This window comes from Ipomoea nil, unplaced genomic scaffold, assembly GCF_001879475.1.
Source record: "Ipomoea nil cultivar Tokyo-kokei standard unplaced genomic scaffold, Asagao_1.1 scaffold3226, whole genome shotgun sequence".
Taxonomy (NCBI): Eukaryota; Viridiplantae; Streptophyta; class Magnoliopsida; order Solanales; family Convolvulaceae; genus Ipomoea; species Ipomoea nil.
Window position 1 is genome coordinate 208,065 of NW_017619654.1, and position 12,303 is coordinate 220,367.

A 12,303-nucleotide genomic window follows, 5' to 3' on the forward strand; every position below is an offset into this window, starting at 1 on the left:
TGGCGGCACGCCTTCAAGTAGCAACTGCGGCTCACCTTTTGGTCCCCTCGGGCGACCCCGACCCCGGTCGGTGTCGGGAATTTGAGGCACAGGTGCTCCATGGAAATCATGCACCTGAGGTCCTCTAGCGCGGGTCGGCCAAGAATGATGTCGTGGGCGCAGTTTATTTTGACGACTACGAACTCGATCTCCCACCTCCTGGTGTGAGGTGGGGTGCCTATCTCCACCTCCAAAGTGATCGACCCCTCTGTCTCGATTGAGTCCCCCGTGAACCCGAATAGGGGGGTTCGTACCTGCTCCAGCTGCCCTCTTGAAAGTCCCAGCTGGGTGAATGTGTCGTGGTACATGACGTTGACCGAGCTACCCGTGTCTACGAGCACCCGGTGCACCACCACGTTGTTGACGTCCAGCTTGACCACCAGGGCGTCTCGGTGGGGGAGGGGCCCGTCAGGTAGGTCGGCGTCGGTGAACGTGATGGGCTCCCTTTTGGTTTCTTCTCGTGGGGTGTTCGTGTGACCTCCCCCACGTACAAGCTTCTCGCCCACTTCTTCCGCTCGGCTGGTGAATCCCCTCCCTCGGGCCCCCCAAAGATGATGTAGATGGCACGTTTCTTCGGGGGCTGGGAATCCTCCATTGTCTTCTCCTCCTCCTCGGAGCTGTTGTCGTGGTGGTCCCTCTTACGGGGAGCCGAGGTGGATGGCGCCTGGCCACCCCCCTTCCTCCATACCTTGCCTTGTTTCTGGCCCTGCGCCTGGCCGGGCCTCTTAATGAATTGGCCGAGGTAACCCATTTGGATGAGCTCATTGATTTGTCTCTTTAAGAGGATGCATTCATCTATATCGTGCCCCTTCCGCCGGTGGAACCTGCAGTACTTGTTGGGGTCCCCCCTCGCCGATATCTTCATGCACTCCTCCTTCAGGAATACCACGATTCCCTGGTCCTCCGCGTGCGCCAAGATGGTACCCACAGGTTGTATCAGCGGGGTGAGATAGCGTGTGGGGTTCAGCCTGGGCCCCTCAGCGTACTCACGTCGGTGTGGCCGCGGCGCCTTGCGCTCCTCCTGGGGCGCCTTGTCTTTTCGACATCTTCCTTCCTCCTGTTCCTTCTTCCTCTTCTCGGTAGCCTCGGCGTCAGCGTACCTTGCTGCCTTGTCCATCAGGTCGGTATAGGTCCTGGGGGGGTACCTGATGAGGTCCTGGTGAAAAGCGCCTGACCTCAAGTTGTTTCGGAAAATCACCATGGCTGACTTCCCATCAAAGTCGGCGACCCCCATGGCCTCTTTCTTCCACTTGCTGAGGTACTCGGCTAGTGACTCCGAGCTCCCCTGCTTCAAATCACACAGGTCGGCAATTTGCTTCTTCCGCTGTATGCTGGTGGCGAAATTGGATAGGAACTGCCGGGTGAGGTCCGCAAAGGTGGAGATGGACCCCGCCAGGAGGGACCCGAACCAATCATGCGTCTGCCCGTCCAGGGTGGCGAAGAACCCCCTACATAGGATGGCGTCTGTTGCCTCGGTGATCATCATGGCGGCCCTGTACCTGGTCAGGTGTACCCGCGGGTCCGTGGTCCCCGAGTACGCTTAAATGGTGGGGAAGCGAAAATCTCGAGGTAAGGGCTCCTCCATGATGGGGTTTGCGAATGGGGAGGACAACACATCCTGGGGCTCTGGAGATCCGTCCCTCTCATCGATCTTCTTTTGGAGCTCGTCCATCCTCCTCCCCAGCTGCTCGACCTCTACCCGATGTGAGCTCGGAGCTCTACCATTCGTTTCACCCGATCGTTCGACCCGGGAGGCCTGCTCACGTCGCGGGTGGGGTCGGGGGACCCGCCCTGCGGACCCACGCGTGGCTTCCTCGTGTCGCGACTGGGCGCGTGGCCCATGGCTCGGTGACCTTCGAGTGACCGATTCTTGTCGCAGTGGCCGGCAGGAGCATAATTCCTCCGTCGGTGGCCCGTTGCCCGGCCTCGGACCCAGCCTGTCCCGGGCCGACACGTGATCGCCTAACCTCTCCAGGGCGGGCCTGGTTTGGGTTGGTGCCCTTCCATCGCTGTCGAGCTGGCGGCCTCGGCGGGAGTTCCCTCCTCCCCGCCTCTCCAATGGTCGAGGCGAGTTGACCTCCCCCTGGGTGATAGGTGCTTGGGGTGGCCGAGTGCTTGGACCGCTGCGCCCCCGGGTGGGAGGAGGTGGAGGTGACGCCGGTGCCCCTCGGGTGGCACCTAGGTTGGCTTGTTCCTCTGCCCGAAGGCCCGCCGCGACGCGCGCCAGCGCCGTGGAGGCTTGTTCAAAGACCGCCACCCCCTCCTAGATGAGTGCGCGAGCCGGAGCGGGGGCGACAGGGGGTGGTGGCGGTGCACCACTGCTACGGTGGTTGGTGAGTTGGGCCCTCAGATCTTCCCCCGACCTGGTGGAGGCGGCCGGTTGGATGCTGGGTGCGGGGGCCCCGTTGGGGCCGTTCCCGTTCGCGACGAGCTGGGTGCCGCGGGAACCATTGGTATGACGAGAGCTGGATCTCGATCTTGCCATCCATGTGGATGAATGATAGTGGGGAGAGCGCTTAAGCTTGTACAGCAGCTCTCAACAAGAGCACCAAGGATGGATTTAATTAACCCGGGGGTGTGCCCGAATCACTAAATCCGGATATGAATATGAATAATAAATAATAGATAAGTAATACGAACGATATAGCAAAGGCCGTGAGACCGTAAATTGTATTAAATGCCGTAGGATTGGCTATTACAGTAGTATTTCAGGACAAAGTGTGTAAGTAAAGTAGATCATAGATAGCATGCCCCTTGTTAGGACAAGGAGGGGGGCTTTTATACAAGCCAAGCCCCCAACCGCCTCCCCCTAAAACGGGGGGTTAGTTGGATCTAGCGTTAACCGCGCCCGGTCTCGCGACCGGGCCGTGCTGCGGGGGCCGGGCCGAGCCCATCTGGAGCTCGGACCGGGCCCATGTGGAGGTCGGTCCGACCTCCTGGAGAGGCCGGCCCGGCCTCCAACGTGGCTCGTGCGGGGGCCACGTGGCAAGGCCTCGGCCGGGGCGGGTACGTGGCACCACCCCGGGACCCGTTCTTGCTTCGCGCCCTCGGGTCGGTTCGGGTCGATTCCCAATATATCCGTCAATAGCAAACCCCTTGATCCAAAGACCCCCATCATTGCAAATGAGGCCCTCGACGCTAGCCATTCCTGACGAAGATTTCATTGCACCATCAATGTTGAACTTCACCCATACTTGTTGCGGAGCTATCCAACTTACCCATTTCCAGTGAACTTTAGCGACTCCCCCCTATCTTTTTCTTTTATGTATTTAATAGCACATTTAGTATTGTTATTAAATGTTACCAAAAATTGAATTATAAAATGTACTCGATAATGATTTTTATAGATTATTAAAATGATAGATTTTAAATAATTATTATAGACTATTTGCAAACTCTTTATAGAATTTATAGGAATCAAAAAACGTCTTATTTGAAAAATATTTATTGAATTTTTTTTGAATGCCACTAACTATATTACAATGCAGTATCAGTTTATAACCTACTGAAGATACAAAGAGTCAATAGCGTCTCCACTGGGGTTCAAAATCACAAAACCTCCTATATAAGAGTGCAACTTGGTACTACTAGACTACAAAGTCCTTAACTATTTATTGAATTTAGTTGTATTTATTTTTATCTATTTTTTTATTATTAAGAAGTCTGTAAAAGTTATTAAAACTCTAAATTAAATATTTCTTTAACAACCAGGACTATGTGGTCTAATGGTATCCGGGTTGGACTTCCATTTGGAAGGTTGTAAGTTCGAGCCTCAGTGGAGGCGTTATTAGCTCTCTGTGTTTCAATAAGTTGAGAAAGTATATGAACAGATACTATAATGTAATAGAGCTAGTAGCATTCAAAAAAAAAAAAAATATATTTCTTTAACATTTTTACTTATATGAAGCGGCAGCCTCCCTTGGTGCAGACTGTGGATAGATCTTGACCACTGGATTAACTAAAATCAATGGTTAAAAATCAATAAAAATAATGACAATAGAAAAAGTCAACCAAACATAATAATTGGATATAACATTCAACCAAACATATATGTGAATCTCCCAAGGTCACAGGACCAAATTTTGGTGGTGGTGAGATATTGACTTTTTGAGTTGCAACAATAGAAAAACTATAGAACATATACTACTTTGTAATGATATTAAAAAAATAATAATAAAAATTCAACAACTGGTTTACAAAATAAAAAAGAATTGAATGTTAAAACCCGTTGATGAAAAATCAATCAGTTGGCATCAAACACCAACTGATCTTTCACATAGGGAACATTCCCCTGTAACAATCTTACCAATGTGCTCTCACTCACCTATAAATATCATGCATATATGTCTCTTCCCTCCCATCCTCACACCAATAGTCCAATACCATACACATTTCCACAAACCAATCGCCACAATGAAGACACAATTCTTCCTCCTTTCTCTCTTCCTCTTCTCCATCTTGCTTTGTGAAGTTATAGAAGCACAGGACGCGGTGCTTGATATCCGTGGCAAGATTGTCTGAGCCGGTGTCAAGTACTATGTTGTACCACTTCTCCAGGACCAGGGTGGCGGGCTTGACCTAGCTTCCACCGGAACCCAGAGTTGCCCGCAAAGTGTGGTCCAAGACGATGTTTACTGGTGGGGCAATACTATACAATTCTAACCAGTTAACTCACAAAAAGGCGTGATTCGTGAGTGGACTGATCTCAACATCGAATTCCCTTATGCATACACAGGATGCCCTGAGTCTAAGGTGTGGACGATTACTGGAGATCCCTCATCATATGACATTAGTCATTATATTACAGATGGTGGCAGTAAAGGCAATCCTGGTCAACAAACTCTAAGCAACTGGTTCAAGATTGTTAAAACAACAAATGCCTATAAGTTTATGTATTGTCCAAGTGTGTGTAATTACTGCTCATATGTGTGCCAAGATGTTGGCATCTCGATGGAAGGAGGACAAAGGCGTTTGGTTCTCAGCAATACCCCTCTGGAAATAAACTTTAGGAAGGCTTAAAGGTTTCTCAACTTTATAGCAAAGCAATTAAATTGCAAAAATTTGCTATAAATAATATAATCAATAAATGACTGTACTTCCTCCTAGGGGTTCGGAGATAATGAAATAAAATTAAACTACTTTAATTTCAAGTGTACTGTGCATTTTATTGTATAGGATACAACATTTACTGCTCTAGCTAACAGGTCTAGCTAGTTTAACGCAATCATGTGCTTGAACTCCTTTAACTCGATCGATCCACAAGTTCTAAAGACTCAAGAAAAAGAATCAAAGAATTATCTATCTTTGAGTCAACTAGTTCAAGAATTAAACAACCATCAGTTGTATTTAGAACGAAAAGCTCCATTTTGAGGTAATTAAGTAGAAAAAGCTCATCACGTAAGACGTGGGGTGACATTTGTGAAAAGCTAACAAACATGTACTTCCTAATTGACTTTGCAATCAAAGTACAAGGACTGGTTCACTTTTTGTAACTCCCTTTTGCATCAACAAATATCTAATTCCCTATACAATAATTTGGTACTTGATAGATTATATTTCCAATCAAATATATTAGACAATATAGCCCATAAAATAAGAGATTAGTCAGGGGTAGATTAGTCTTCTCTAATCAAGATAGAGTTGTAACCGTTTTTCTTCTAGCTTCCTATATATTCTCAGAGAACTCAACTCTACCAGATGAATCAAGCATTATTCTTCTTTCTTCCAATGTCTTCTCCAAATCTCCTTCTCCCCTAAACTCTCTGCTTCACCGTTCGACATGGTATCAGAGCGGCAACAGATCAGCTATGCCGCAGCGGTTTCCGGCAATGGAGAGTCCATCTAGGGATCGCATCCTACCACGCCAATCGTCCAGCCTCCTACTCATGCTTCTCCGGCGAACAACCTACAGAGGAATTCGCAGAGGAACAATGGTGCAGAGGACATAGAGAATCCTCTTCACCTGAATAGCAACGAAAGCTCCAACGCCACTCTTGTCAGTCCTCCTTTGACTTACGGTACATAGAGTATTGCAATGCGTAATGCATTAGAGGTGAAGAACAAGTGGGATATTGTCAATGGAAGCTTCACCAAACCAGCTAGATCGCACACTCAATACACCGCGTGGAGGCGGTGCAACCTCATGATTTGCTCTTGGATTTGCAAATTAGTTCATCCATCCATAGTACAAAGCATCTTGTACATGGATAAAGCCAAGGAAGTATGGAACGACTTGAGAAAAAGGTTTGCTCAGAGAGATCCACACCGAATCTCGATGTTCCAAAATCAGATGAACAGCCTGAAGCAAGGAAACCTATCAGTCAGTGAATACTATACCAATTGCAGATCTCTCTGGGAACAGATGAACGAACTAAGACCACTCCCGGTCTGTAGATGTGATCCGTGATGTTCGTGTGATCTCCTTGAGAATATCAGAAGTGAACGTGAAGTTGACCAGATTATCAGGTTTCTTCAAGGCTTCAACGATGAGTTTAATTCTCTTAAATCAAATGTTTTAGTCCTCGATCCTTTACCTGATATTCACAGAGTGTTTGTCATGGCTGAAAAGTGTGAAAGACAGATAAACATAATGAACCTGAGCGGTCTAGAAACAATTCATGCAAATTCTGTGCAAAATACACAAATCACTAGTGAAGACACTATGGCTGCAGTTAACTACTTCAACAGCAGGAAAAACTTGAACAACAATGGCTCAAACAAGGCCGCTAAGTGCACATTCTGTGGCATGAGTGGTCACACTGCGGAAAAGTGCTATAAGAAGCACGATTATCCCCCGGGATGGGTGCAAGGTTTTAAATCAAGAGGAAAACAACAGGTAATGGCAGCTTCCACGAGCAGTGATGTCAACCTTCCATCGGATCAAATTTAGAAGCTAATTTCTCTTTTACAGACTCAGATTGGGCAGAATACACCTTCCACCACTGCTGATGTCTCCCTCATACCTACATTTAACAAGGAGGTCACTCAAGGAGAAGGTAGACACTCAATCAATCTTCATGTTAATTCAGTCACCTTGGATTCTTCTGTATGGATATTAGACTCATGTGCTACTGATCATATAGCATGTTCCTTAGATCTGTTTGATGATTACCATACTGTTGAAGGGGCTCTGGTTAACTTACCAAATGGAAGACATATTGCAATGGAACATGTGGGAAATATAAAGCTTAATGATGACTTGTGGTTGAGAAATGTTCTTCACATTCCAATTTTTCGATTCAACATAGTATCTGTTACTAAACTCCTTCAGGATTCATCTTACACTTTAATCTTTACCTCTGATCAGTGCCTACTTCGGGAGAAACATGGGAAGATGACTGGTTTTGCTAAAGAGGAAAAGGGTCTATACTTGCTGCTTGAACCACCAAGAAACTATAGAGATTCTTGCACACATTATGCTATGTTTGTAGCCTTGAAATTTGGCATCAACGGTTGGGACATTTTCCCATTAATAAGATGCAGCATTTACATAATTTTCATGTGCCTAGTACTAAGCATTTAGCCTGCGATGTTTGTCACTATGCTAAACACAAAAGATCCCCCTTCCCACTAAGTAATACTATGTCAAAAGCTTGCTTTGAACTCATACATGTAGATATTTGGGGGCCCTTCATGGTTCAATCGTTAGGGGGGAACGATATTTTTTAATCATCGTAAATGATCATTCAAGGTACACATGGCTGCACTTAATGAGAACCAAGTCTGAGACACAACAGTTGATCAAGAAATTCCATAAGTTTGTTCAGACACAGTTTGGCTTACCTATTAAAGTCATACGCAGTGATAATGGAATGGAGTTCAACATGGTGAGTTTCTTTGATGAACATGGCATTACTCACCAACGATCATGTGTAAATACGCCCCAGCAGAAAGCAGTGGTGGAACGCAAGCATCAACACTTATTAAATGTAGCCAGAGCCCTCCGTTTTCATGCCAATCTTCCCCTGAAGTTTTGGGGACAGTGCGTCCTACATGCCTCATTCCTCATCAACCGGTTTCCCTCTCCCATAATTGAATGGCAGAGTCCGTATCAACGTCTACATGGGAAGAGTCCAGACCTGGACAACATCAGGGTATTCGGATGCCTATGTTTTGCCTCCACCCTGCCTCAATCACGACATAAAATGGATGCGCGCAGCAGAAAGGGTATTTTTCTTGGCTTTCCTGCAAATGTTAACGGCTACTTGGTTTATGATATTCATGAAGAGATGGTTTTCACCTCTCGTGATGTGGTGTTCTATGAAACACAATTTCCGTTTGGGAAGGAGAATCGAAGTATGGTTGAGAGTTCTCCTGATTGAACCATCTCTACCAATTATTCCCACTGAGTGTTGTGAAGAATTTAACTTTCAAGAATTAAGTGTAAATCTTCCCCAAGAAAGCAGAAACAGAAGCAGTACTGTCCAACCTATGCCAATAGCCCCCTCCTTTGAGCCCATAAATACTGAGAGCATTCACAGTACTGCCCAACATGAACCTGATGGGAGTCCTACACTAGCAGATTCATATTGTGGTGATTCAAACAACACAGGTGGCAATGATGTGCAACCTGATCCATCCATTCCTCACAGAAGATCAAATAGGCAGCGATAAGTCTCATGCAAATTGCAGGATTATTATTGTGAGGCAGTGGCAAAGAACAAGACATCACCTCATGCCCTTTCCAAGGTAGTGTCTTACAGTGGTCTCACTTTGCCTCATAAAATTTTTTCAATGGTTGTTACTGCTATAAATGAGCCCAGGACCTACAACCAAGCTATTAAACACAATTGTTGGAAAGAAGCGATGAATGCAGAGATTATAGCTCTACAAGAGAACAACACTTGGGTTCTAACCAATCTTCCTCCGGGCAAAACACCCATTGGCTGCAAATGGGTATATAAAACCAAGCTTAAAGCAGATGGAACAGTGGAAAGGCACAAGGCAAGGCTCGTAGCCAAGGGCTACACACAACAACTTGGGATAGATTATGTTGAAACCTTCTCCCCGGTGGCAAGAATAACCACAATTCGGACATTTCTATGTGTTGCTGCCTCTAAAGCTTGGCACATTCATCAAATGGATGTCAATAACGCCTTTTTACATGGAGACTTGAATGAGGAAGTATACATGATGTTACCACCCGGATTTCAAGCTGAGAGGCCAAACCAAGTCTGCAAGTTGGAAAGATCTTTATATGGTTTACAGCAAGCAAGCATGCAATGGAACTCAAAGTTGAATGCGGCATTGCTTCAAATTGGCTTCACTCAATCTAAATCTGATCCCTCTCTATTTACAAAGGGAGCTGACACTGATTTCATTGTATTATTAGTGTATGTTGATGACATTATTGTGGCTAGTGCAAAATTAAATCTGATTCAAGAACTCAAGCAGTTTATGGACAGTACATTCAAGATTAAAGATCTAGGCAGCCTAAGCTATTTTCTGGGCATTGAAGCTAAGCAGTCTGCTGATATTTGAACTTATGCCAACGAAAATATGCACTGGAGATATTAGATGAAGCTGGTTTCCTTGGGTGTAAGCCTGCATGTACACCAATGGCGCAAGGAATAACTCTGACTCATAGTGATGGCACGCTCATTGATGATCCCAGCAGCTACAGACGATTAGTGGGCAGGTTGTTATATCTCACAGCTACAAGGCCGGACATCACCTATGCAGTCCAGCAACTAAGCCAATTTGTTGATGCCCCTACAAACGCACATTTGACAGCAGCTCATCGAGTTCTAAGGTATATTAAAGCATCCCCTGGCCAAGGTCTGTTTTATCCTAGCAATATAAACTTGCAGCTCCAAGTTTTTTCAGATTCGGATTGGGCTACATGCTTTGAGACTAGGAAGTCCATCACTGGCTACTGTGCCTTCCTAGGAAGGGCATTGATCTCATGGAAGTCTAAGAAACAAGCCACGGTTTTGAAGTCGTCATCAGAAGCAGAATACCGTGCGTTAGCTTCTACAGTCTGTGAAGTCCAATGGCTCATATATCTTCTTCATGATTTGCAGATCATGCAAACCGAACCGGGAACCATATTTTGTGATAACAAATCTGCTATTGCCATAGCCAAGAACCACGTGTTCCATGAACGTACAAAGCACATCGATTTTGACTGCCACATTGTTCGAGAAAAGATATCACAAGGGCTTGTTAAACTCTTGTCTGTTTCATCATCAAACCAGGTGGCTGATGGATTTACTAAGGCCCTTCCTACTTCCCTATTTCAGAACTTCAAGTCTAAGCTGGGCACGCAAGATCTACATGCGCCAGCTTACGGGGGGGGGGGGGGTATTAGACAATATAGCCCATAAAATAAGATATTAGTCAGGGGTAGATTAGTCTTCTCTAATCAAGATTCAGTTGTAACCGTTTTTCTACTAGCTTCGTGTATATTCTCAGAGAACTCAACTCTACCAGATGAATCAAGCATTATTCTTCTTTCTTCCAATGTCTTCTCCAAATCTCCTTCCCACCTAAACTCTCTGCTTCACCGTTTGACAAAATATGGAGGCATTTTCGGGGATGGCTTGATTTTGAATGTTTTTTTGTGGTAGTTAACATTGGTGAATGATATTATAGGAGAGTCAATAATTTTTTTTTCTTTAATTTTATTTTCCTTTTTCTTACCTTGTGCTTTCATTTGCTTTGCTTGAAGGGACGTTCTTTGACTTATAGGCACACAAGGTCCAGGGGGGGGGGGGGGGGCTTGGAAATTGAAAGAAGGGTTAAGCAAAGGAGAAGGGAGCAATTTAATGTGACATTTTTCAACCAAAAGGTAGCCATGGAGAGTACAAGCCAAGGTGCTACTCGTGATATTCCAGAAAAAAAAAAAAAAAAAAAAAAAAAAAAAAAAAAAAAAAGAGAGTACAAAATCATGTTCTAAATTCTCAAAATGTTCCTCATGATACACAAGACCACGAAGCAAGACATTTCATTCATAATCCTAGGAGGGTACTAGTCAAAAATGATTTTCAACAAGTGTCAAATGAAGAACATGTGCTTATTTTCTCTCAAGTGTCTAGTCCTCGATATTAAGGGATGCCACCACAAGGCTATCTACCTCTTGATGATATTGTTTGATTATGTTGTAGGAAAGATTGATGAGGAAGACAATATCTACTAATACCCCTGAGTGAAAGACAAGAACGTTGAGATAAAGTTAGCTATGATCTCTTTTTATTTCTGCTAATTAGTTTGGGAGCGGAAAGTATGAAGATCAAACTAGTCACACAAGACAATTTCTAAGGGTTTGCAAGACTTTGAAAATGAATGGAGTCACTATTGATGAAATTAGATTGAGATTGTTCCTAGTCGTTCCCTCTTTGGGATGATGCGCAAGTGAGGATCGATTCTCATCCTACATATCATTTCAAGATTTGGGATCAATTTTATCATGAGTTCATGATGGAGTTCTTGTTAGGAAATAATTAATTCGCATGTTTCGGTTTATGAATGTGCGTACTGTTTTCTTGGAATCAAGCATATGTTATATGTGTATGTATATACTGTAATGTGTATATGTTTGGATTTGGAATCAATGGAACCAACGTATGGCTCTCCTGGCTGCAATATAATAAGATTTTGGTGTTGGCAGCTAGGGTTCATGTTATATGATGAAGAACATAACATGTATTGTGGACTTTGTTTGGTCAGCCTATTAATATCGTTGAGCTCAAATACAATAACAAGGTTATTGGATTATGTTGTTAGGCCAATTAAATTGAGTCTATTTGGGTTATTTAAGGCATTATGGACTCGTTTTAAATTCTAGGCTCATTTAATTTGGGATTATATTTGGGCTCATTTGGTTTATTTAAGGCATTGAGGATTGGCTTTAAATTCTAGGCTCATTTAATTTGGGCTTATTTTGGTTTATTTAAGGCATTAAGGCGACTTGCTTTAAATTATAGGCTCATTTGGGGTCAATTATGTTGGAGGTTATATCCACTATTAGTTTATATATATGTTTATAAATGAATTATTAGCATAAAGCGAGTGCGTTAGTCGCCAAAGCGGCCCACTCAAGGTAATAGCTAATAATCATTTATGTTTATGTTTACAACATATATATAAATTAAGGTTTACTTACATAAATGAGTTATTAGCATAAGGCGAGTGTGTTAGTCGCCAAAGCGGCCCACTCATGGTAATAGCTAAATAATCATTTATGTTTATGTTACAACATAAATTAAGGTTTATTCACATAAATAAATTATTAGCATAAGGCGAGTGCGTTAGTCACCAAAGTGG

At 44.3% G+C, this 12,303-nt stretch overlaps 1 protein-coding gene across 1 annotated transcript; it reads left to right on the forward strand.

The window, feature by feature from the left end:
• The first annotated feature begins 6,073 nt into the window (after positions 1 to 6,073).
• LOC109168726 lies at positions 6,074 to 7,561 on the forward strand. The gene is made up of 3 exons (XM_019317708.1): positions 6,074 to 6,282; positions 6,475 to 6,874; positions 6,950 to 7,561. Exons 1-3 carry the CDS (start codon positions 6,074 to 6,076, stop codon positions 7,559 to 7,561), a joined length of 1,221 nt encoding a protein of 406 aa, XP_019173253.1.
• The last annotated feature ends 4,742 nt before the right edge of the window (positions 7,562 to 12,303 follow it).

Coding starts and splice junctions, on each gene's coding strand:
- LOC109168726 (XM_019317708.1), top strand. CDS start 6,074: ATGCGTAATGCATTAGAGGTGAAGAACAAGTGGGATATTGTCAATGGA. Junction 6,283..6,474: donor TGGAACGACTTGAGAAAAAG/GTTTGCTCAGAG, acceptor TGAGAATATCAG/AAGTGAACGTGAAGTTGACC. Junction 6,875..6,949: donor AATCAAGAGGAAAACAACAG/GTAATGGCAGCT, acceptor TCTCTTTTACAG/ACTCAGATTGGGCAGAATAC.